General features: G+C 28.6%; 1 protein-coding gene across 1 annotated transcript in view; it reads left to right on the top strand.

Moving 5' to 3' along the window:
* Positions 1-26,033, top strand: part of LOC121121663 (protein turtle) — a 403,438-nt gene that overhangs the window by 193,726 nt on the left and 183,679 nt on the right. The window contains exons 3-4 of the mRNA XM_071889943.1: positions 853-991; positions 22,248-22,528. Coding sequence (XP_071746044.1) covers positions 853-991; positions 22,248-22,528 — 420 coding nt within the window. The remainder of the gene's footprint in view (positions 1-852; positions 992-22,247; positions 22,529-26,033) is intronic.

Here is a 26,033-nt window from a genome sequence, read left to right as displayed (position 1 = left end):
ATACTACTAATATTCTATATATCATTGAGACTGATGTTGCCCAGATTTATGACTACTGTGCATTGTTATAATAAAAAATATTATAAAATAAATCTTTCTATTTACAATGTCATCATAATCAACTATAAGTATTTTAATGACTACTTAGTGGTAGTTCTCAGTTCTTTTTCTACACCCTGTATCAAGGCAAAACTATGGAAGAGATTAGCATTTCACTAAACTTATCCATTAAAAATATCATTCTAAATCAAAACAATGCTCTTTATATTTCAGACTTTTTTGGATTTCTACCCATCAAAGTTTGTGTCATGATCCCACAAAATCTTGTCAAGGCTATTCAAATCCTTAGTAAAGGTTAAGTTAGTCTTGCATACAACACTAGTTTGGATCTATCAAAAGTCCGTATCTTTCACTTAAAAGCTTGTAGACAATTTTCAAATTATTATATAATCATATTTCCAATGTAAATAATAAATAATAATAGTTAATTCTATACAAGAATAAATAGTTTTGCTTTTCATTTCTCCATATGAATCATCCAAATTTAATGAGTAAATGCAACTCGGATTTGAAAACAATAAAAGGATTTCTTGGGTTTTATTTGAGAAAAAAACTAATTTATATATATTCAAATAAAATAATTTATTGTTTTAATACGAGTTCAATAAAATATATTTTTTCTTTTTTTTTTAAATAAGAAAATAAATAGTGATTTATAGTTATTATTTTTGAAAGAAATTTCATTAAACGAAAAGTTGTATTAACATTTCATGTCAAAAAGGGCTGATGAGCCTATCCATTCTTGTATATTTACAATGTGGTAAATCTAATTACTTTTTTCTTACTCTTCAGATACTTCTACAATAGTACAAAGCTTAGCAATTGTGGGAGGTAGGGGACTCTTGCCCTGCAACGTGTCACTTCCCGGCTCAGATCATCCACCAACGCTCATCATTTGGTACAAAAACGAGGGAGGAGATCCTGTCTATAGGTAAGCTATCTTTAATAAAATAATTAATACACTCTATAAAAATCAAAATGAAAAAAAAAGTGATGATTCATTATTGTGAACATAACTAAACCTTGTTAGTTTCATGTCATTATGGCACATTTAACAAATGATAGAATATTATAAATTTGTAAGACATGGGCTAAAAAGTCCTGGGCTTCACATATAGACGGCAATTTATATATTTATATTTTTTTATGTTCCTTCAATAGGTTAGATGGAGTGACACTGATTAAGTATAAGTAAACATTATAGTCCTATATTTACTCTATCTGACCTTGGAATCTTGTGTGGAGTCCATATACTAAATATATAAATAGTATATTTCTTCTTCTAGGAATAATTGGGGTGTAATCTTACGAACCTTGAGTTCAAAAGAATTATTAATAACGCTTCCATGAGCTACGTTGATTTTTTTATTCACACCTATTTTCAGTTAGTACCAACTTTAGAAAGACAACTGTCAACCTTTCATGATAATATGTTCTTTATATTTTAGTTATTATACTAAGGATAACACTACTTTTGTTATTGCTAAAACAATGGATCAAAAATAAATTTGTGTTTGAATTTTATACTGCTTATTGATAGGAAAAAATACCGTTTAAAACTAAGCAATGGTTTGAAAAGTGTCATGGGGATTTTCTTAAATCCAAAATACATAAGAAGCAACTATGTTTGAATACTTATGTAAAGAAGTAATTTTGAAACTTCCCAATTAAAAGCAACCAGTGTTTGATTAGTTCCTATTTTTGACATATACTCCATGGTTTTTATCGTATCTTTCAGTAAAAGTATTTTTCGGGAAGATACTTTTGATATGCATCCGTACTGATTGAAAAGGAATTTAAAATGCAACATACAAAAACACATATTGGGCCACCTTAGAATTTGTACCCATAAAAGGAAACTCCTTTATGGGCGTTCTTCCTTCTCATGAATTCCTATGAAGTGAATACCAAAAGTCTACTTTATGAGGATTTTTAACTTTATGGTTCTTAAATTTGTGTTTGAGAGAACATTGACCATAAGCGAATTTTTATTACATCCATATTACCGTGTCACAGTTTTCCTAATATGCAAACAGGCGAAATGATATGTATGAAATACATGCCAAAGGCTATGATTTCTTGTTTATTTTTAAAAAGTTGAAAAATTTATATGGCCAGGATGTCAAGAACGCTGCATGGTATATTTGGGTGTATCTTTGCTAACCTAGTAATCAAAAATTTGCCTCCTGTTTTGCAATAAACCCTTAAAATGCAGATATACGAGTGTGTGTGCTTTTTTTTTCATTCCATTAAACAAGTATATCAAAATTTTTACAAAATTAAGAATAATAATGTGGATAATTATCAAACTAATAAATCCATATATGTAGATTACAATAACCCCAGGAAGGTTGTTAGAGGCCGATACATTTTATACTTAAAAAGTAATGAAATTTTTGATGAAAAATAAAGCTTTGAAGATTTTAAGTAACTTTCTCCTATTACTTGATTTTAGCTATTGTATGTCCTCAAAGTGGGCTTCAAAGTTTAATTAATTAATGAAAGTAAAATAAATCAGAAGAAGTTCGGGTATTTCCGTTTCTTGACAAAAATTATTTTTTTATTTATTGAAAAAACACAAATGATCAAAAATGTAGTGGAACATCCATTTGCCAACATAAAACTTCCCCTTCCTTTCACAGCATGGACCATTATCTTAACCTGTTTAATAGTTGTAGATAATTACAAGTAGTTGACTTTTTTGTACTTCATCCAAAGAAATTTTCCAAGGATAATACACGGATTTACTTCTATGAACTGATGAACAAATTCTCAAGTAATCGTATTAGATATATGTATAACAATAAAAATGATGTTGGGGTACAATATGTGACTTGATAACTAAGGAGTGAATGTAATTATACTTGTCCTAAGTATTTCGTAATAATTGATGTAATCAATTACATATATATATATATTATTTTCAGCTTATAAAAGAAATGATTTCTTTCGTACATTGACTTTTATGTGTTGTTTTATCTTATGTTTAAGGACCCTCCTTATGGTTTTGAAATATTTATGTACAAAAAATCATATTTATATTCTGTATCTACATATAAAGAGTGAGTAAATATTGTTATTTCATTAATTATTCACATATTTTATACAATGGATCTTAAATTTATGAATTTTGCGCCTTTTCCCTTCAAACCCCCATACTTTTTAGTAATAATAAAACTTGTAGAGTTTGATGAAAATCTTATCAATTATGTATCAAAAATGAACCCAAAAATGTGTGACAATCCAGGCTTAGAAAATGTCAAAATGGTCACAATTATTGAACATAACAGCAGGAATATCATTCAGATTGCGAACAAGTTAGGTTATTCTGAAACATCATTGCTACAACTATTATGAGGGGCACGGCAAAGATCTGCTAGATAACCAGGATTAAGACTATGAGGATGGATGGGCCTGTGAGTTGGTCTGTCGAGGCTGTAATTTGAGAAAAATATGAAAAAATACCGTTCCTCGCCTTTTCTGTGCATTAACCTTCCTGTAGAGGAGCATTTAGGTTTAAATATTAACAAGAGAAAACCAAAACAGGCTTTGATCGTAAAGCTATAAAGAAGAATCGTAAAAGAGTTAACAAAAATATTTAACAACTTTAGAAAAAGAAGGTTCAACCCTTCTTTGCTACACAGTTCTGTCTTCCTTCGACTTTGTTAGTTTTGGGTGTACATTAAGATGTAACATGTGCATCAAGATGATCCATATTTGCACTTTATTGTTTATCTAAATAGACAGTACAGGGGCTTACAAATTATGTAATGTTTAAGTTGAATTGTTTAGCTGAGATACTGCAAAAAACAGACAAAAAGTTGGAAATCTACATACAATTCATGTAAATACACTCATCGTTCTTTTGGAAGCCTAGTTACAGTATTCTCATAAAAAAAATGGAAATAGGGTTAATAGCAATTTATTATTATAAATTTGTCCTTTTGCACAAAAAGTTGTTATATCTAAAAAAAAACTTTTATTCTAATAAAATGTAAAAGTTCAATGTGCGCCAATCAAATCTATAAGCAAAAACGAACATTTTAGGACCTAAGGACCTCATACTTCAAACATTTAAAAAATAAACTCCCCCCTGGGAAACATCGTAATTACTATTATAAAAAGCAAAAAGAAACGATACTTGCATGTTCAATTAAAATTTGATCAACGACACAAGGATACAACAAACTCAGCGAATCTAGAGATTTAAACAAAATAAGTCAAACAAATTATGAAGGGAAGTTCTTGAGCTTGTTTTGACATATAATTATATGTCAATAGTCCAGACTCATATTGCAAATTAGTGTTGCCCATTGATGGAGAGAAAGAGTACCGTACTATGATTCTTTGAGAGATGTAATAATGGAGCCACAAGGGAGCTCTTGGTTTTGTGCTGCGTATTTTATGGTTTGCATTTTGGAGATTACCCACTGAATCATCCACATATCCTTATATCGTGAGGATGCATTAACTATTCTTTAAAATGATGATAGGACCTGCATGTTCCTTAACATCACTAATACCAAGGCTTTCAAATAATTCCCTTACAATAGATGAAGGGTCGTCCTTCTCTTCACGATCTAAAGCTAGTTTAATCATTTTGTTTGGAATGAATTATGAACCAATAAATATATAGGACTTAAATAATTACTTTTAAAATCCCGTTCAGAGAACATCCGCTGTGTTCTATGGGATAGAAAGAAGTTCTTCAACACGGGACTCCCATCTGATGTGTATTGACCTGCAGAAAGAATCCTTGCATTACTAAGAAACGCACTCCTACTACTTAGTCGAGGATTATTAGCACGATCCATTTTGATACTTAAACAAAGGAAATGAAATAGATAACGAAAAACGTATTAAATTTTCCATTTGATTCAATTAATTAAACTTTTTTAATAATAGTTTTGATGAGGGAAAGTAGTTCCTTACTTTAAAAACTGTTTAAAAATAGATACATTCAAACACTTATCCAGTGTATATATGTAAATACACTGGATATATGAGTATATATATATACAACTTGTAATTGATCATTCAAGTTTAGAAAGAAAATTGAAGAATAGTTTTTAGATATGAAGAGATGTAAAAAAATATAAAACTTTTGATACCTTACCATTTTTTTAAAGTTTTCAAAGCCTTTTTTAAACAATTTACAACATGATGTAATGGACTATTGCAATGAACTCTCTTTTAAGAATTCATCTGAAAAAGGAAAAAACTTTTCAATTAGGATAGATAATCCTTATTCAATGTTTTCAGTTACACTTTTAAGAAAGTTATATTTCTTGAACCTCCACGTCTCAGCAATAGAACAACGGTTTGTGTCAAACAACTTTTCCGGAAGAAAATTGAAACTACCATTTTGACAAAATTTGCCCAAAGTGAGGATGATTTAACTCACACAACTCCTATAATTCTCTCTAATACTCATTTACTATTTAACCCTTTACGCCCTGAACTAAACTGTAAATGAAAATATGTCTTTTAAATTATCTAAACATGAATATTAGTGTGAATATAATTAATGTTTGTATTTTTTCTTCTTTTTTCAACAGTGTCTAAAAATTTACGTCTATAAAAGTAAAAATTGTCAAAAGGTACCGGAAATGTGACCATAGAGTCCCACTTATCGAAACTGTTAAATTTGTCTGAATTACAACTTATAGTTCCTTTTATTGAAAGTAATGGATACTTTCATAAACATACATAATTGTTTACAACTATAAAGCGTACCAGGATTTTTTTCCATCCTGTAAAATGAAACGGATGTAAAGATAACTGAAATGCACTTTAATGCAACATCAAAATTTTTGTTTTGACTGAAAAGTAGTGCAGTTTTTAGATGCATCACTAACTTAGAACGTAAGCAAAGCTTTTTCTCCACCAGTTTCGTTCTGTTTCTAAGTTATACTTCTTTATTTATTCTGGATGAATGTTTTTTTTATAGCAAGATGAATTAGTCACATACGGGTGCATCATTTGCAAAAAAATTTCACTCGTAAAAAAGTCTCCCACCAGAAACTTATTTATGTAAATTAATTATATATGGCTCAATAAATTGTTTTGAGTTTCAAGTAGCAAAAATAAAATCTAAAATAGTATTAATGATAATTTATAAAGTTTGTTTTATCATCATAATAGAAATAGTTTTATTAATAATATTTATTTTTAACAAACAAAAGAAAAATATTAACTGGATATTTTAAAGATGAATAATTTTTAATTAATGCATACTAATTGGTTTGCATTTCATTTGTAGTATTGAATTACATATTGTCTATAAGTTTGTAAATTTTAAGGATTTTTGTTATTAATAATAAGGAACCAAAAATAAATTTGATAACCCTGACAACTTTGAAAATTGTTTAAGAGAAGAGAGAAAAAACTGTTTTACGCTTTATAAAATTAGCTGTGAGATTAAGGGAATAAACCAAAATCTCACTTTGTAATAAGCGAAGGCAAAGCAGGAATTACTTCGTTTTCGATGTTCAATTTTTCTCTGAGTCTAAAAAGGACTATTAATTATAACTCCTCAACGTTACTCTCTGCCATTGATTAGTAGTGATGCTAATTGGGAGCATTTTGGGCTAGTTAAAAAAAAAAGAAAATCCAAATCGTAAGCCTGTCAATTTGAAGAACGGTTTGGATGAAAGCAGTTTAGTTGCCATAACGTTTCATCATATCAGCGACAAGCACCTATGATGAAGGACGAGATAGAAATAAACAAGGACAGGGCAAGAACTACTCCAATATCGATCCCTAATCCTACTACAATTAAATGCTTTGGGTAACACTCCTTCTTTTATGGATACAAGCAAATTTTCAATCCCATTTTAAATGTACTAGAAAAATAATTTAACTCAATAATTGATAACAATTTTTTCTTTTTAGTTTAATTATTCAGAAAAAAACAAAAACAAAAAGGGATTAGCTACAAAATACAGTTGATTTTCATTACTATTCATTAGCACACGCAACTATGGTTATATTTTATACATAAATGTTCTTGCTTTAATAATGAAAAAAGGATGATAACAGCTTTAGAAAATAAATAAAAATATTGTTCAGGTTGGCAATAACAACATAACTATCTCACTAAAAAAATCTTAGGATTTACAATCCTACATATATACTAGCGCTGTTTGGTATAGCGATAAGGTATATGAGTTTCAGGGGGTTACTCTTTCTAGACATATATTCCTAAGGTAAGAAAAGGGAGCAAAAAAAAAAAATCAAATGTCAGAGATAGCCACCACTCCCAAATGCTTTTTAAGAAAAGATTTATACACTTTTTTATGGTTATAAATAATGCAGTAGGTGTCAATATCGCTGAGACACTTTTTTGATTTAACGTAATCTTCTTTTGTCTTCATTTATTTACAATAAAACCATTTGGATGTGTTATATATATTCAAGAGTTTAATCATTTTCTTTAATTATTATTCAATATCAATAAATATCAAACTTTTTTTAAATCTCTGAGCTTCAAAAGATAATGTATAATTACTTATTTGAAATATTTACTGTAGGTTGTGGGGAGCACAAGGTACAACTCCAGGAATCCAAAGGATTATATTCTAAATGTTAGATTTATACAAAGGTCAAAGTATTTCAATCAGTCATGACATTGAGAGTATTTGGGAGTGATACATTAGTTTTCTCCAGTCTAGGTAAATGGTAATACAAAAGTATTTAGACCAACAATGTTATTCATGCTTTCACAGATCTTGTGGGATTTGAAGTTGGGTATATACTTAAAATGGGACTTCAAGCTATACGTCAAAGGTCACTTAATCCTATTTAAAAAGATAAATAAAGTCAAGGGTATTTTGGTTAAAGGAACTTTAGAATACGTCATCACCAAACTTGAATAACCTTGACTAATATATTTAGACCACATTGGTAAAATATCATCGTCGACTGTAAAGTTAGTGTGTCAAAATCATAGGAAAAAAGAGTTAGAGAAGAATTTTTGTAGAGTAAAAATTTTACATATACATCTATGTACTTAAAAAATTATGTAAAATGGATAAAAAAAGTGATTAACTTATTTGTACACATACTAAAAGTGTTTGAGCAATATTGAGATTTAAGTGATATAAATATTAACAATAAACATTAAGGTTAAATAATTTAGTATTATAGCATATATAAAAAACATTCCAGCGTTGTAGAATAATTCCTATTTTATTTTTTTATTGAATAATTATTAAAGTTTAAAATTCAGTGAAAACATCATTAAAAAAAATAGTGTTATTGTTTTAAAAAATCATTGAAGTTATTCAATAATTAAAAGTTCATTGCCCCATATATACTTATATAACCAAACATATAACTTTATTTGATTAGAATTTTATTGGTTTTTTCGTTATAAATCTTATAAGTAAATAACTTCTTTAAAAAAAATTTTATAGTTTGAATTAAAGCTTTTCTTGATTTTGAACTTTAACTAAATATTCAAAAACATAAGGAATATAATTTCGCCTTTAACTATAAACAACCCTCATAATAACACTAAAACTGATTTTTTTTTTTGGCATCTTAATTGTGTAGGTTTTGTGACCACTCATTAACTAGATGGGCTTTATATGAATGCAAATGTTTGAAGAAATATGTACTTTATATCAAATTATTATAAAGGTATTTGTTGACAGGAAAATAAATAATTGCGGTAATAAATATTTAAGAATATCTTAATAGTTTTGTTAATAAATTGAAAAAGTATTTTATTGTAAATGTAATGTGCATCAACATGGAAATAATCTTGAACAAAAATAAAGTATTTAGAAAATTTCAATTATTTTTTTAATTCTTATATAAATGAAGATTATATTTATATTTAAACTTGAAGGATAAGTTTAACCTCAACGTGCCATGGCTTCAAAGCGATACTCGTCATTGGCATCTTCTCAGCCATCTTAGAAGAGTTTGTACCAGGTATAAAGATTTTTTTTTACTTAAAACAGTTTCACCGTATGCCACTGTTAACATTTCAAGTGTTTTTAAAGCACTTAATTTCATTTTTTAATCACAATTTCTTTGATCCATGTTTTTCAATAACAAAAAATCGCTGAGCAACCAAAATACTTATAAATATTATGCCTCTCCCAAACAAACTAAATATATTATACAGCTTTAAATAATAAATACATGTTCTTTTTCGAATGTACTAACATAAAAAAAATCTTCCATACCAAATATCCGTTGCCTGCGAAATTTGAAAAGTCACCTTACTGTTTAAACACACCTTGTATTTTAATATCATATATAAAACCTGGAATAATATATGTACCCTTTATAATGAGTTTTTTTAGCCTTCAAAGCAAAAATAAATTAATTAAAAAAACCAATTAATTTTTCACGTTAGTGAATCTATAAAATTATTCATTAGATTTTTGAATAGATTTCGAAACCAATATAGGATTCCTAGTATACAAAAAACAAATTAATTTTATTAATTCAATTTAATAGTATTGGTTTTTTTAACATGTGTTTATTAATTGAAATGGTATTGTTCTGAACTAATTATCACATTGGCAATATTATAAAGAAATTATACAAAGTAAGTATTGAATACCAACCAACTATACTAATATCACTAAAGGTGTATAAAACATCTCCTAGAATGCAGGATTGTCTTATTTTAATTGATAATCTAAACAGTATTTTCCAAAGACAGAAAATCTAATTATAATTTAATAAGTCGGGAGTTATAAGAGTAAGTCTTTGTTGGAATTTCTAAATAAATACATCTTTTAATCATGAAAAATTGCACTTTGAGGACGTAAAAAGGCGTTTGAGCAAAGAAATATCGCAATTTGAGTTTTTTCATGAAATTCAAGTCTAAAATGACCAAATTTTCCGAAAAACTCTAAATTTCGTGTATTTAATTTGAAATTCATCTTTTAATGATCAAATATAGCACTTGAGGACGTATAAAGGCGTTTGAGCAAAGAAATATTGCAATTTGAAGCTCTTTTCCTGAAATTTAAGTCAAAAATGGCTTTTTTTTTTAATTGGAGACCATATTTCCGGAAAAAAACTCCATTCATAAAAAAAGCTTCAATTTGCGATATTTCTTTGCTCAAACGCCTTTTTACGTCCTCAAAGGGCTATATTTGATGATTAAAAGATGAATTTCTAAATAAATACACGAAATTTGGAGTTTTTTCGGAAAATTTGGTGTATTATAATTGAAAATCGACATTGGATTCATTCCTGTCTATATCATTAATGAGTTGGATTTGTGCTTTACTTATTTCCAATCAAGGCTGCTTGAAGCGAAAGGCATAAAATGCCATGAAACCTAAACAAATTGTCAGTCACCTTAATTTTCTGGGTTTTTTTACAAGACATATATTACATATTTCTGTACATCACACATACTATATATATAAAAATAATTATATAATTAAGGACAAATAATTTCAATTAAGATATTTTATTAAAAATCTGGTGTTAATTTAAGTTTCTGGGAATGCAAATATGATTAAATTGAGCATTTTATGTTGTGATGGGTGTTATAATTTAAGATAATACTTTTTATAGATCATAGAAATGTAAATCTTTATTATTGAATTTATTATCACCTATAATTAAATATGTATATTTTTCTTAGATAGAGCTTGATTGCCTGTAAGTTGATATGCCTTTCTTCAAGCATTTTTCTCTTTTACTTGGAGATAGCTCAAATATTTCATCCTTATTATTCCCAACAATGAAATAATCAACAAAAAATTAAGCAAACAATACAGTCCCGAAAATATAATTACACAAAATTAAACTCAGGTACTCATTATATTAAGAATAAAACCAACCATATTAACAGCTAAAAACAGTCGGTGAATACATTACGGTGTTTGATTCCCCTTCTATTTGAAAAAAATTGAAAGGCCACACATTGGTCTGTGAAATAATTGTTTTTAATGCCATTGAAAGTGATGGAAAATATATTCGAAATAGAGCCACGGATAGCTTATTTTTTATTATTTTGTTTTAATTTATACATTTTGCTAATATATCTTAGTACTATCCTGCCGTAGATATTTAACAACACAAACATCACTAATAGTAAAATCTTTCTGAGAGTATTATCAAATTTAATACAAATATACTATCCCCATAGAATACGTAATTGTTCGACAACATCTTGGAAAAAGTTGTGTCAGGATCGTTGTTTTTCTTCTTTGAATGTGTCAAAAGTGTATAACATAGAGTGATTGATATCTTTCGAAGGATGTGTATGGATAAATTAGCGTGTCCTGTTACAGAATATTACAGATTTTTTAGTTTTAAAACAATGTTTGTCTCATTATTCATTAAAAGTTTTTGGGAAAGGAGACATTATTTTTTTTCAAAGACTTTCTTCTTAAAAATACTTCAGACTACCGTAATATATTATTCCTCTTAATATATGAATTTCTATAAATTTTCATTTGTATCAGATGTGTGAATTCAAGTTCTATAAGAGATTTATAATTCATTTTAAGGTTTATATTTAAAAACAAATTTGTTCTTAATGTTAAATTTTTTTACTTTATAGATCTTATATGATAATGTTATTAGATTAAATATATGAACATTTTATATTTGTAAGTCTTAATCTGGTAAAGAAATTTTTTACTATAATGTTTACATACATTTTTATAAATGCATCTTCATCAAAATAATTTAGAGAATTCTGGATTTTATAAATTATTTACTGTGTAAATACAGATTTAAAAAAAATTAATAAATAAAAATTAAAGAAAGTACATAAATTTTATTGTAGTTATCAAATAATTGCAATTACCCAAAAAAGGCAATTTCTCTGTAAATAAAAAACTCTAGTTTCTACATATTTGCTGTATTCATGTTTATAAGATATTTAGTATTAATATTAACTTTTAATGTACATAAAATGAACAAATAAATTTTGCTTTAAGATCCCTTTTTCTACGCTCGAATACATAGTCCAATTCAATCTCTACTGGTTGATTTCAGTGCTCGCTTTCAATTTCTTGGATTGTGTTTTTTTTTAAATACTGCTTCTTACTTTGAAGAATTTTACAAAATAATAATCAACCCAGACTCCATGGAATAGGGGTTCAAACAGTAAAAAATATAGCAAAAAAAAACTTTACAATAACAATAAAAAAAACTTTTGTCTTCAAAGAAGAAGAAAAAGGTTTTCTTATTTTTTTGTTTGTGGGTTTGCTAAGTATTATTTGATATTCTTACTTGTTTGCGTCTCAGATCTTATATTTCAACTCTCCTGCTTTTTCCTATAAACTAGACTTAGGTATTTGTTTCTTCCATTAAAAAAAAACAAAAACATATTGTGCCCTTCAAAAACTCATACTCAAACACTTGGTTTGATCTACATCTATAGTTATGGGCACTTCGTCGGGAGCAAGATTGATGATACTACTGAATGAAGGCACTTGCTAGCATCAACTGCCTGTAATTTAGAAGAGCGAAACTGAATTACTCGACTAGGTAAAGCGAAGAACATTAAATATCTAAAATGGTGTTAGTACAAGGAAATTATTGTAAATTTTTTTTTTTTTTTTAAATATTTACATTATTATTTAATAATAATATAAATTTAGAAATACAACCAAAAAGACAGTAATTCATCATTCAAAGTGAGGTGTTTACACTACTGTAGTCTATTAACGAATGAACATTACGAACATAACGAAAAATATTAGCATCGACTGTTTTTCCTTTTCTAATTTGAAAACTACAGCTCGAATGGGCTTTCTCAAAAATGAGTGTGGATTACGTTTATATTTTTGACAGGATATTAAAACTGCAACGACCTATTATAGAATGAATTAAAAACACAGCCATGTTTCATTTTGTAGTCTTTCTAAGACAACAATTGTAGTGTAATTCAAAACTACAGAAAGAAAACTAGAACTTTTTTTCTCAAAATCGAGTGTGGATAACATTTGTACTCTTAGACCACTCATCCATCGTCAACTACTCTTAGTAACCCTTTGAAGGCACCTAAAATAATTGATTGTCAAAAAAAAAAAAGATATTCATAGATTTTATTTGAAATATGACATATCAGAGCCAATATAAGTCTTATTATTCAAACAAAGGCTTCGAAACAATAACTAAAATTTTTTGGTATTTTAATTCATCCTATTAATTTAAATAGAAAGCCAAAATTCACTCAACTAGTAATAATTAAAGTTTGCTTTTATGTTGCCTCATCATATATTTGGTCCATAAACACACAAGCAAACTAGAATGATTTTTCTCAAAAATTATATTTGTATTCTTCGACAAATATTTCTCCATTTCTATCAAACTATTATTTTAACTAACTCTTTGAGTGTGTTGCAAATTACATTTAAAGTAGTCAAAATTGACCGTCACAATAAAAGAATCAAAAACTTAAGACCATATTGGTGTCAATGTAGATCTTTTACATTTTGGTTATCAACTTGTTTCGAATTTCGATTACAAGTAAGCGGAAAAGTTGTCTTAAGGTATGGAAATTTCCTATGCAAAATTGAATTGTTCTACAAGGTCCTCTTTAGGTTGCACATCTTGATTAAATTATGAAAAAATATACATTTTTCTAACCTAAAGGTAATTTATATATTTTTTTTATTTCTTTTCAAAAATTGACTTATTGAACAAAAAAAGACAAAAATATAGGAATATTTGATGATCCGCCTATAGTGCGCATCATATTTTTTTACATTTTAAGGAAAGAAAGATCAATTTTTTTAAGGTTATTTTTTTGTGTTTTAGGTTAGCTTTACAAATAAACTTTTTTTTTTCTTTTTAATAGGTTAAAAGAATGTCTATTATCATAAATTTATGTAAAATAAGGATTTATACTATATGTTAATATTTATTAAAGAAATAAATAACTTTTGTCTCCTTTCAAAAGATGGAAATATATGTACTACCTAAAGTACACATCTTTGTTAAATGAAATTTTGCATAACTTATTTCCATACTAAACCCCAACTTTTCCAAATTAGTCATAATATAATTTTGAAAATAGTTTAAAATCAAACTTGCCTAATGTACATATATATGAAGTATAAAAATGAATTGGGTTTTCTCATTTTCATAATTTTCGTTCAAGAATGTTTTCATGTTAACGCACCCTAACTGTTATTTTTCTCTACTTTTTTCCTTTATCTACACACTTATACTTTTTTGGGCCATTGTACTTACGTAAATTTATAAATTCAAAAATTCAAACATATACAATGAATTTAACTAATAAAATTTATATCTGTAAGTACATGTAACTTTCTTTTTAGTTAATGCCTTGTCAACACAGTTTGCTTCCATTATTGTTGTTGCTATATATTTAACTCAATACAAATATAATGTACGTGAGTTCTACAATATCGACATTTTTGATATTGATCATGATGTCAATAAATCAACAATAACAAAAAACCTAAGACTTTGTTTCATTTTTAGGAACTCCCTCTGTTTTTGTAAACAAGTCCTAAAATGCTACAATCCTAATTGCTTATCAACTTTATCCGTATTTTTCCAGAGAGTTGTTCTGGATATAAATAATGTGGCTCAGCATGCAAAGTATAACAATACGAAAACCAATATTCTTCATTGTTATAATTTATTTATGTCTCCCCGTAAAATTAGGAAACACATCACTAATTGCTTTGTAGAATGAGAAAGGGTTCTGAAAAATTATTATACAAGTTTTTGAAATCAAATCTTTATTTTACATTAGCCTCTTTACATATGTATTTCTTAATATTTTTTCTATAACAATGCACATTAATTATGAATCAGCCTCAATGACAGTGTCCGACCGCCTCCGGAACTCCTTGACAACGTAGTCCTTTTTCATAATCCTCCACTGCTGGTTTATGGAGGTCTTCAGGGCATCAATATTCTGGTGGCGCACATTGCAGGCTTTCTTCTCAATTTGCCAACAAATGGAGTAATCCAGTGGATTCAAATCTGGGCTCTGAGGGGGCCAAAGTTTCTTGGAACAGAAGTTGATGTTGATACCCATCCACTCTTGTACAATATTAGCAGTATTGTCTGGATCACCGTCCTGCAGAAATACGTACGAGGCTAAGTCGGACATCTTCATAGTCTTGGTGATCCATGGGACCATATTTTTCTTCAACTATATCCAGTAGTCTGCCATGGGTAACCGATATCCAACAGGAAGCCAAATTGGAGGCATTTATTTTCCAGTTGATGCAACAACCTCCAACGTCATCAAAGAGGCCGGATATTTGGTCTTGGTAACTATACTGATGATATTGTATGTCTTGCCAATGTATACCACTCGATCATTTGCTTGTAGTAGACGGGGTAAACGGTAAAGGTATTTTTATTGTTGAAAAAAAAATTACCGGTTGCTGTTATGGTTCCAATAATTCAAGAGCTTTTGACATGACATGACATGTCATGACTGAAGACAGAGTTCTTTTTGACGTTGGGATAGGAATGATCTCTTAATTCTTCTAAGCGACCTTCCTCCAGCCTTTCGGATAGCCTTGCACACAGTAGACAGATACCCTTTCTTCTTCTTGGCGTACTCTGACATTGATAGAGTATTGATTATAGCTTACAAGTTACAATTTTTTATTCTAAAAATGCATTATTTAATTACAATATAGTTTGTTCTAATTACCATGCATTAATTTTAATTTTGATTTGTTAAAATGGCATAGTTATTATGTCATTTTAAATACCTATATTGTAATTTAATAGTCCATTTTTAGACGAAAAAGTTGTAACTTGTACAGTTCGTTTATACAGGTTACAACTTGCACAAAATTGCAACTTCTACACAACATGTGGTTTAAAGTTAATAATTTCTTCTCAAAAAATAAAAATAAATACTTAAATTCTACAAAATATATTATTTAAAAATGGGATCCCAAATTTTGTAAATAATATTTTCCGGTATCCCTTTCTACAAAAATTTCACAGAAATTGTAAAACCCTACAACCTACAGTCATAAATTATTTTAAACTCTACATTTTTTTTTTGTATGCAATTTGTAAAACAAATATATAAGCTAAAAATTTTAGGGGGCTTTAGAAACTTATATTTGTAATCTGCAAAATATTTGTACTTAAATTTATTAATCATTACTATTTATTTTAAAAATGCAAATGGGATCAAGAGAAAACGAGCACCAAAGGTATAATTAGTAGAAGATGTTTCGTCTCCCAAAACTACACTAGTTTTGTAAGAAAATATATGTAAAGTTGTTGAAACTATGACCTTATACATGCAAGATTTTTTCTAATTACAAACTGAGCAGTGTTCTTTTATTTCGCAACGAATTATTGTTATTCTTTAATTTTGAGGAAAGAACATCGAAGTATTAAGTACACTGGCTTAAAAATGGCAAAGAGTAACATTGAAAGTATGTTAGTATAAGTGAATCGACATCGAAGTCTTTCTCCCATGTGTTTACATTATACGGAGTGGGATTTCTCCTTATTTTCTTTGCTCTAATAACAAATTGCAAATAATTTTATAAAACATCGTTGCAGTGAAGCTACTACGACATTCTTTTAAAATGACATGGTTATCATGTTAATTTTGGTTTCTGTTTTTGCATTTTCCCATACAGCACTATGAAGTTTTATTGTCCCTCACTGGGATCCCACCAATTTTCATATCTTTCTTTATTGTTATTCATTGAGGAAAAAACAATGTATCATTTGTAAAAGTTTAAAATAAAAAATAAAAACTTTTTTTTTTGAAAAGTACATTATCATTTATATCTGTATTAATCAAACAAAGTTGCACTCCTGAGTATTTCTAACAACATCAACTCTTGCTTCATCCAATCTATAACAATGTTCCATTAAAGAAATTAGGATATTTCATTATGTAACCTCGAGATATAATTTGAATATTTAGTGAGTTGATACTGTTTAACTGAATTGTGTGAAACATCTGTTTTTTTATGAAAGTTTAGCTTACTTAAGTGAACAAGTCTTTAAAATGTAAAATTGATTAAACTTAAGAACCATCTAGCCATTAAAATAAAAAAACCATTGTATATATTTGCCCCTTTTTTTTAGCCGTTTGTTGTTGTAACTACCTTAACTTTCATTTTTTAACATGAACGTGATGTAACTAATTTGTTGCATTGTCCATGTTTCGATGAGCCGATCCGGGTGAGTAAGGTTTCGGTAGTATTCGCTTATTATGAAACAATCTACAATTTCTATTAAAGTAATAAAAATAAATTGATGTATGTTTTCTTTCCATTATCTAGTTTATGAGCAACTCTACATTCAATGATATATTAAATAACAAATATATGTATAATTGTTGGACTTTCTTTGATGTTTGTAGATGTTATCCTTACTTATATGTCCACTAATAAAGTGTACTTTAATATGAATACTTTAAATTCTAAAAGAACAAACAAAAAAAAAGATCCTGATCCTGATCAAATTTTTAAATCTTATAAAAAAGAGAAAAATATACCTTTTAAACACAAAAGGGCACCAGTTTCCAAATGATTTTAAACTGTTATAGCTTTTGCATTTTTTATTTTTTTCAATTTGAAATTTTCAACCATTATTCCTTATCTAACACAAACAACTAAACGGCTTTAAAAAATTTAAACTATCCCTAGAATGCCATTTTATCAGATCCCAAAAAAGGACATAGATTGAAAACATAAATAGTTCAAACATAAAGTTCTATAACAAAATGTTATATTTTTTTAATTACAGGGTGCGGTTTTACAATTAAGATTTTTTTAAACCAGCTTGTCTTGGGAACCCTTAGTTGGGCAGCTTTAAAAACTAGTTTATCAGATTCAACAGACAATTTTGTATTAATTCTGCATACAAAGCGTTGAAAATGTCCTCCGAGTACGACTGTCTTGCAGCGATCATTGTTGCCCTCCGTGCAGGCCGTGCACCCAAAGAGATTATCGACTTTTTATAGTTGTCCTCTGCCACCGTGTACAAAGTCGTAAAGGAGTTCAAGGAGTCTCGAGGGATGAGAACACCAGCAAGGAAGAAGGCAGATCAATCTCCGTACAAAATTGGCTTTCGGATAATTTGGAGATGCTCTGGTCTAAGGAAATGTAGCCCCTTAGCTCCCAGGACTACAATCCTTTGGACTATTTTGTGTGGGGCGTCTTGGAGAGGGAGTCCAACAAGCCTGCTCATAACATTTGGCTTCTCTGAGAGCCTCCATTATTGAGGCTGTGAACAATATAAATAAAGATCACCTGATCAAGGCATGCAGCAGGTTCCACACCAGGTTGGAGGGCGTGGTTGAGGGTGAGGGTGGTTGGATTAAATGATTAGTTTATGGAGGGTCCCTAAGTTTGTATATAGATGTATTTGTAAATACCTCTATAAATTTAGGAAATAAAAAGGGTAATGTCCTGGTCTTGAAAATTCTAAATTGTAAAAATTCGCCCTGTATAGTGATCTACTATTACTATTTCTAATACTTTAAAAATATCTTAAAAGTCATGAAAAATAATGCAATGACGAATTATTCAAAATATTGAACACGAGTGAAACATCGATACGAAAGGGTTCAGAGTAACTGTAAGACAATCATTAAATAAATAAGGGAAAATCTCAACCTCCTTTGAATGAAGGAACACAGTCTATGTAATGGGACGGTCTTGGGATTTTCAAATATTTAAATATGTTACATTAACCATGCAATCATACTTATTTTCAGCTTCTGCTTTATTATTTTTCCTTTAATTCTATATAATACATACTTATATCTTTAATCAAATAAGTAATGATACTTCATTCTATATTGCAGGGTTTTGAAATATATATGTATGCATGAATATACTTCAGATGGTGGATTATTAATGTTTTAAGTTTTGAAAGGATAATAACTTCTTATTTTTAAAAAAGAGTTTTTTTTCATAAATATAATATGTATACATATATATATATATATAAATTCTTTTGATCTGAAAGTATGAAAATGATGAAACATTTTTTTAAAACTTTATTTTTCCCTTTCTATATGAGAGGCCACTATCTTTTTTTTGTGTATGTGTGGTTGCTTGTGATATATATATAAATCGTTTTATAAATCTGTATTCATACATATATTATGTATACAGATTAAAAGGACAAAATAAAAATAAAAACATATGGTTAATTTGACATGGCCACTGGACGTCATTCCATAAAAAATTTAATCAAGTTCTTATATATTTTATAAAATGCTCTATGAGGTGTAAAACCATATTTACAGCACAAATACTTGTATTAATATTATTGCAATCAATGAAAGACCATTTGCAATACTATATATAAGAGTCAAGGTATTAGTGAAATACTATGATGAATTTGCTAACAAAGTTTTAGTTGTGGAACAAAAAGTTTTTCTGCCGCCTCATAGAAATATAATAATAATAATTGGTGTAAGCAACTTTTTATTACTTTTTTTGGAAAGTAAATTCAAAACTTCCCAATCAACAAACTTTACATTATATTTTAAATGTAATTTATAATGCTAACAATTTCATACACCATATGTAACATACAAGTGCTTCAAATTTCCCGGGAAATTATCTCTAAATCGATGTCCCGGGAAAAAAGTGTTTACATTACAAGATGCCGGTAAACATCAGGAAAATAATTAATACTCCGGAACTTAAATATATATTTTGGAAGAATGAATATGCCGGTTGGTCCATTGAAATCCGAATACTTATTTATTCGATATTTAATTAAGGTTGAGTGATGGAAATGAATTCATTTTCGATATATTAAAGCATAAATAACTAGTTAAAAAAAACACAAATTTGTGCTCACTAGCTTACGTACAAGTCCAGAAAATAAAATTTGAACGTGATGGATAAATTTCCATTCTCGCACTCCAAGCAGTTGGGCGTCTTCTGGACCACTGTCTACGCCGTCAGCAAGTCCGAAACATTGGTGATGAAGAAGGGATCTGTCAAAAAGACCAAACTGGATGTGGAAGAGTTAAAAAAATGTTCCAGGCCAATCCCTTCAAGTCAATGATGGTCCATGCAAGAGATGTCGGGAACTATCAAGAAAGTGGGTGGAAAGAGCTGTGGTGAAGAGGCCACTTTTTACACCATCAATGAAAGAAAACAACCTCTTAATTTTCAATTCTCTTTTGAAAATATTAATTCAAGTTCTGAAGTATTTTAAGACACTATTGACCATCCTACTGCCCTAATGCCAACCCCTCGACAACGCCTATTGGGTGTATTGTCCCTCCTCCTAACAATGAGGCCCTTAAAGCAACTGTTATATGGGATTGGGACCTTATGATAGAGGATTACATCTGCAGCGGGTGGTAGGCCTTCCTTCACCGCTTGGAAGCTTTCACTGCCGCTAAGGGTAGCTACATTACTGATTAAGATAGATCAGACACACATCTATTTATATTATTATTTTTGTTGAAATCCTTTGATTAATCAATAAATTATATCTTGTTCAAGTTTAAAATTAAATGTATTCAGATTTTAATGGAGCACTCAGTATCGTTTGCTAGACTTGTCCTTCACGGCGTTTCCTCACTAAATAAGAACTTTAACTTTATTTGTTTGTCAATTGTCGATGTTTCCCCAACTTTTCTCGTAAGGAGTGTTCTGAACTTTGATTAGTAGAATTATAATTAGTTCTTTTTAAGATAAGAGTAATTCAGAATACCTATTGCATAGTAATCAAATAGGTGTGAAGAATTTGGGTAACTATCAACTGATTTAGGTCCTTTTTTTCTTTTCGAAGGAAAGGGTGCAAGATAAAATAAAGGTATTCTCAATTATTATGTTTTTTTACTTTTATCATTATCGCTATGGATGTGAAAATTGTTGAAATCCTCTCCTCGTAACCAGTAAGCTGTCAGCAGAAAAATCGTCTGTTAAATCTATTTTGATTTATACTCACGAGAGTTTAGATAATTTTTACATATTACATAGATATTTAGTAGTAATATCTAATTAAAAGTGTACAAAAACAAATCATAGAAAGGAAAATGACTTTTTTTGCATGGTAATCTCTACAAAAAAGTATTAATAAAAGACGAAGAGTAAAAAATAAGGGTTTACTTAGGAGATGTAAGTGTAATTTTTTGTTGGACTTTGAGTATAATTGAGGATCAACATTAGAGTATAACTGTTTATATAATTGTTGTATACGGAGTGGAATTTGTTTTTATTTCCTACCACAACTTACGTTGTTACTCTCCAGCCCAACCTTCTTCCAATTATCAGAGTGATCATATTAACTTTCTCATTCTTATATTTTTATATATAGTCGGGGCATATATTTTACAATACTGTTACAAGTATGCTGTTCCATTTTTTAGAGCATGAGGGTAGTGTTGCAAATCGTGTGTATTTCCTAGCTGCTGCATTTTTTTAATTAGTTAACAGAAAATTACATTTTCTGTTTTGTTAGCTGTTTTCATTATCCTTAACTCCCGCGTATTGAACTTTATTTCCTTCTACATTCAATTATATTCAAAATGTAATTGAACGTTCATGTGTGCTGATAAAAGACCTAGAATAAAGTTAAAGCTTTGTTGCAGAATTATAATTGCAAGTCCTTGTCGGACTCAGAGTAGATTTGAGGAACGACATCTGTGTAATTCTTCGAAACGTCCTTGTTTATTTCCTTCTCCATCTGGTCACAACTGTTTGTAGCTGATCGAATGATATACCCTCACATCCAAGCTGCTCTTCTCCAAAACATTCTTCGAATTAGTAGATTTACCTTGTTCAATTTCATTTTTTTTTGTTTTATTTAAATGACCAAAATATGCACAATTTTCATGATTACACTTGGTCCCACTTTTTCTAATAATTTAATAGAAAATGATGAACAACTCAATTTTGGATCATTATACTTAATTATATAAAGCTTATAGTTTGTAGTAATTAAACATGGTATTGCCCATATGAAAAACCCAAAAAAATCTTGGAACCCCTTGTATGCAATATTCTAGATACCTAACTACTATGGTACCACCGTCCTACCGACATATTTTTAGCACATGATATTATGTACAGAATGCAATAATATGACAAAAATTAAACGTTGTCAATAGTCAAACAGTTTATAAATTATAATTTAAAAATGCAGACTATATCTCATAGAATCCCTTACTCCTTTGAAGGTGAAAGGGAATATATCGAGTGACTATCCTAAATATAAACTAATAAAATTCTTTTTTTTTTCAGCTATGATCTTCGAGGAACTCGCTCTGAGAACTCACGTCATTGGTCTGATGACCATGTACTTGGCTCACGTGCTAACTTTAAGATACAGTTCACCAATAGTCGTCGAAGAAGGCCGGAAGTTAATTCACGAGTTGAGTCCACTATTCCTCCAAAAAAGTACATAGGGAAAAGTTTTCTTCTACTCCGGAATGTTTTAAGACAGGATCAGGGGATTTATCGATGTCGAGTAGACTTTCACTCTGCTCCTACACGGAATTCACGAGTCAATTTGACTGTTATAGGTAAGACTTGTGATAACTTATAATTTATCATTGCTACAAAATGGTTGACTACATACTATATTATTTTATTTTCTGGCTCCAGTTCCTCTTAATAATCTTTTATTGGCCCATTAATAGTTGCAGACGACCAGGGTACTTTGGCCATAATATATATTATTTTTATCTACAAGAGGAAGATGCTAATTATCTAGTATTTTATTGTTCCATATATCATTTGTAGTCGAAATATATATTTACGTATTATTATATGCTCGAAACAGTGGGGAATACTTCTTCCTTCACAAAATATAGTTTTTAAATGGCCCATAAAAAATGGTCAGATAAATTTGCTTTGGAAAAGTGTTACTTTTGAATGTTTTTATACGTTCAGTTTAATGTCTCATCTTTTATTATTATGTATATGTGAATAAGCCTTATACAATTCATACAAATGTATTTTTCATATGTTACAATATAGATATATGTGTTTAAAAATCCAATTAATAAGTAGAAAGCATAACTCATTTAAAAAATGAAACAGTTGATCATTATTATGAAATGTTGAATGTATATTATATATTCAACATAATTTAGAAGCATAATATTTTTTTGAAACATAATTTTAAATCAAATTTTAATTTTTATATATAAATAATATTTTTTTGAAAAATTATTAAATTTTGAAGCCTCGTTCTAATCTAAAATATATATTTTACAAATCATGTTAATGAGAAAAAGAGTGTCAAATAAAAATCTATGCAGATATATTTTTTATCTAAAAATGTTTTCTATGCATTGCGTATAATATAATGACTTTTATTCAAAATGAGATGTTTTAATTTTTATTAGCATATCTTCTGGTATCTACGATGTGACAAATTGCTTGGGTCATTTTACTCATAGATACATCTCAGCTTAAGGTTGAATGGGTCCTTGAACTGCGTTTCTAGTCAATCTTCTTCCCCTATCTGTCTTTTGTCTAATCGGTTCAATCTTTTTCACACATGAAATAGTCCTATGAACGATTAGTTGTTCCTAAACGTCCTAGTTAGGACTGAATAAAAGAGTGTTATATGGCTAAACAGACATAAAATTAATTCAACACCTTATTGTGAATCTTGTTATAACTTATAATTAATGATCACAGCTATTAATGAAATTTTTTTGAACTAAATTTCATTAAGGCATTATATAACATTTTAGTCAGACATTTAATACTTAAAAAGGTTGAATTGACAATATATATAAAGAATGAAATAAAAACTTGTACTCAACGATTAGAACCTAAACTCTAGCTTACAATTTAGCTTTCAAAAGGGCTTATTTTTATTTTAAAATAATAAAATTAAGTACAAATTTTTATTGAGAATTTTAGTTGACGGCATGTAAAGAACATAGGATTCATGTAATTTTAAATTTCTTCTTTCCTTATTTTCCTGTTTATTCTTCCATTACGAGCTTGTAATTATTTTTTTGTTTCTTCCCACTAAACAGAGAATTAATTTGTTTTTTAATGATTAACTTGTTTATCCACTCTCAACCTCGACTGATAAAAGGTAAATGAAAAATTTAAAAAAAAATATATATGGTAGGTAGCCTTTTGTCCTATAAGCCTTTGGGACAGGTCCTTTGGATCGTCAGTATTAGAACTGATCAATAGAAGAAGAATTAAATTTGAGTGACTTTATAAGTTTTTAAGACTAATATGCAGGACTGAACTTGGTCGGACTGAGAATGATCTGAACGGGACTGGATCTTCAGTACTAAATAAGGACTTGCACAACACTATTGATTTGTATAAATTAATATAAAATTCAAATTTATATGTTGTATTTTTTTTTTGTAGTTTAAATCATACTTATGAAAACTAATTAAAACCACTGAAAGAAAAATAAACTCCATATTTGTTTACTTCAAAAAGTGAGCCGTGTTTTCTCTCTCCACCTCAAAATAATAATTACTTCTTTTCCTGAAAGGACTCATAGCATTTGTTTTACTTAGTTTAAAATATTGAACTTTTGTTGCTATTTCAGTCAGGTTCTATGTTCGTTACTACGAACGAATATAACCTTATCAGTTATACTCTCCTTGAATCTCTGTGAAATTGAATTTTCCCTTAATATTTGTGTTGACTAGAACATATGGTAAAACTTCAACAGTTGATATCCTTGGACAAATTGAATTATTTTTTTTTAGACCAATCAAATACTAGTTGTGATGCGTAAATGAAAAACAAAGTTTCGGGGAGGTTCTGTATTTAAGTCTGTTTGTTTGTCACCATGATTATAGCAAAATATACAGATCGATTTTGATTAAATTTGTGCAAAGATTATATATGGTCAAAGTAAGAGACTACTAATTTTTGAAAGCTCAAAGTCAAGGCAACACAAAACGTAAAATCGAACATATCTTTAGAACTAATTTAAATAAATAACTTAATTTCATTTTAGGGAAAAGTTTTGGGCTCTACTATGTGCCTATTCTAGTTCATAATGTTATCTATAATATAATGAATTAAAAAAAAAAAAATGATTTCAGTTACAAAAGGGAAAAAAAAAATTTTTGCAAAAAATATATATTCAAATCTTAATTAAAAAAAAAAATAGGAAAAGTATTCTGAAATATATTTTATTTGTTTTACCTACATAACATATATTATAATCAAGTACTTCAAATAAAAGAAAATCTTTCTTTCAATCATTGATTGAAACATTTGAGAACCGTTTTTAAAAGGCTACAAACTGAAAAAAGTTTAAATATATTTACAATTATAAAGTATTCATTTTGTAAAAGCTCTATTGACACAGTCCTGATTGAATAAGAAAAAAAGTCAAACAATGAAAAAAATTGAAAAGTATGGCAGCTAAATACTATTGTCTCAAGGAAACGAATTATTTTTGTACTTAGGAGCATAGAATAAGTATATAAATAAATTCAGCAATAAAATATATTTTGGAAATAATAAAAAAAGATTTTTTTTTCCATTGTCATTTTAATTCAAAAGTTTTTCAATAACGTCTGTCTATAAAGTTCAATATTTTTTTCATGGCTTGTGTGTATGTCAATAAGAAAATTTCAATCATTAGTTACATATTTCCCTTAAAGTAAATTATTTTTTTCGAATCTTGAAATTCGTTTTCTATTAATTTTCATTACTTGTAAGAAAACAGGGTTATGATTTATTAATCCATGTTAGACATTTGCTGTGTCTGTGTATTATTTACTTTACAAATATTTGTATATTTGTTATTTATCAATAGACTCAAGACAAATAACATTTAAATGACATCTAATGTTAATTAAGATAAAACGCTCATTTTGTAAGATTTATTCATGAAACAAAAACTAAACAGCAATACAATAATTAAAAATATTAATATGTTACTCAATGTAGCCTCCTTTTGCCTCAATAATGCCTCGATTTGGGTATTGAATCGTGTACAGGCCCTAAAAACTAGAGCCCAATATAAAATTTTTACATTTTAGAACGATGGAGTCGATCAGAAACTTCTTGGTTCTATTGACC

The sequence above is a fragment of the Lepeophtheirus salmonis genome, chromosome 7 (assembly GCF_016086655.4).
Source record: "Lepeophtheirus salmonis chromosome 7, UVic_Lsal_1.4, whole genome shotgun sequence".
NCBI classification, from domain to species: domain Eukaryota; kingdom Metazoa; phylum Arthropoda; class Copepoda; order Siphonostomatoida; family Caligidae; genus Lepeophtheirus; species Lepeophtheirus salmonis.
This window is presented reverse-complemented; position numbering and strand designations above follow the sequence as displayed.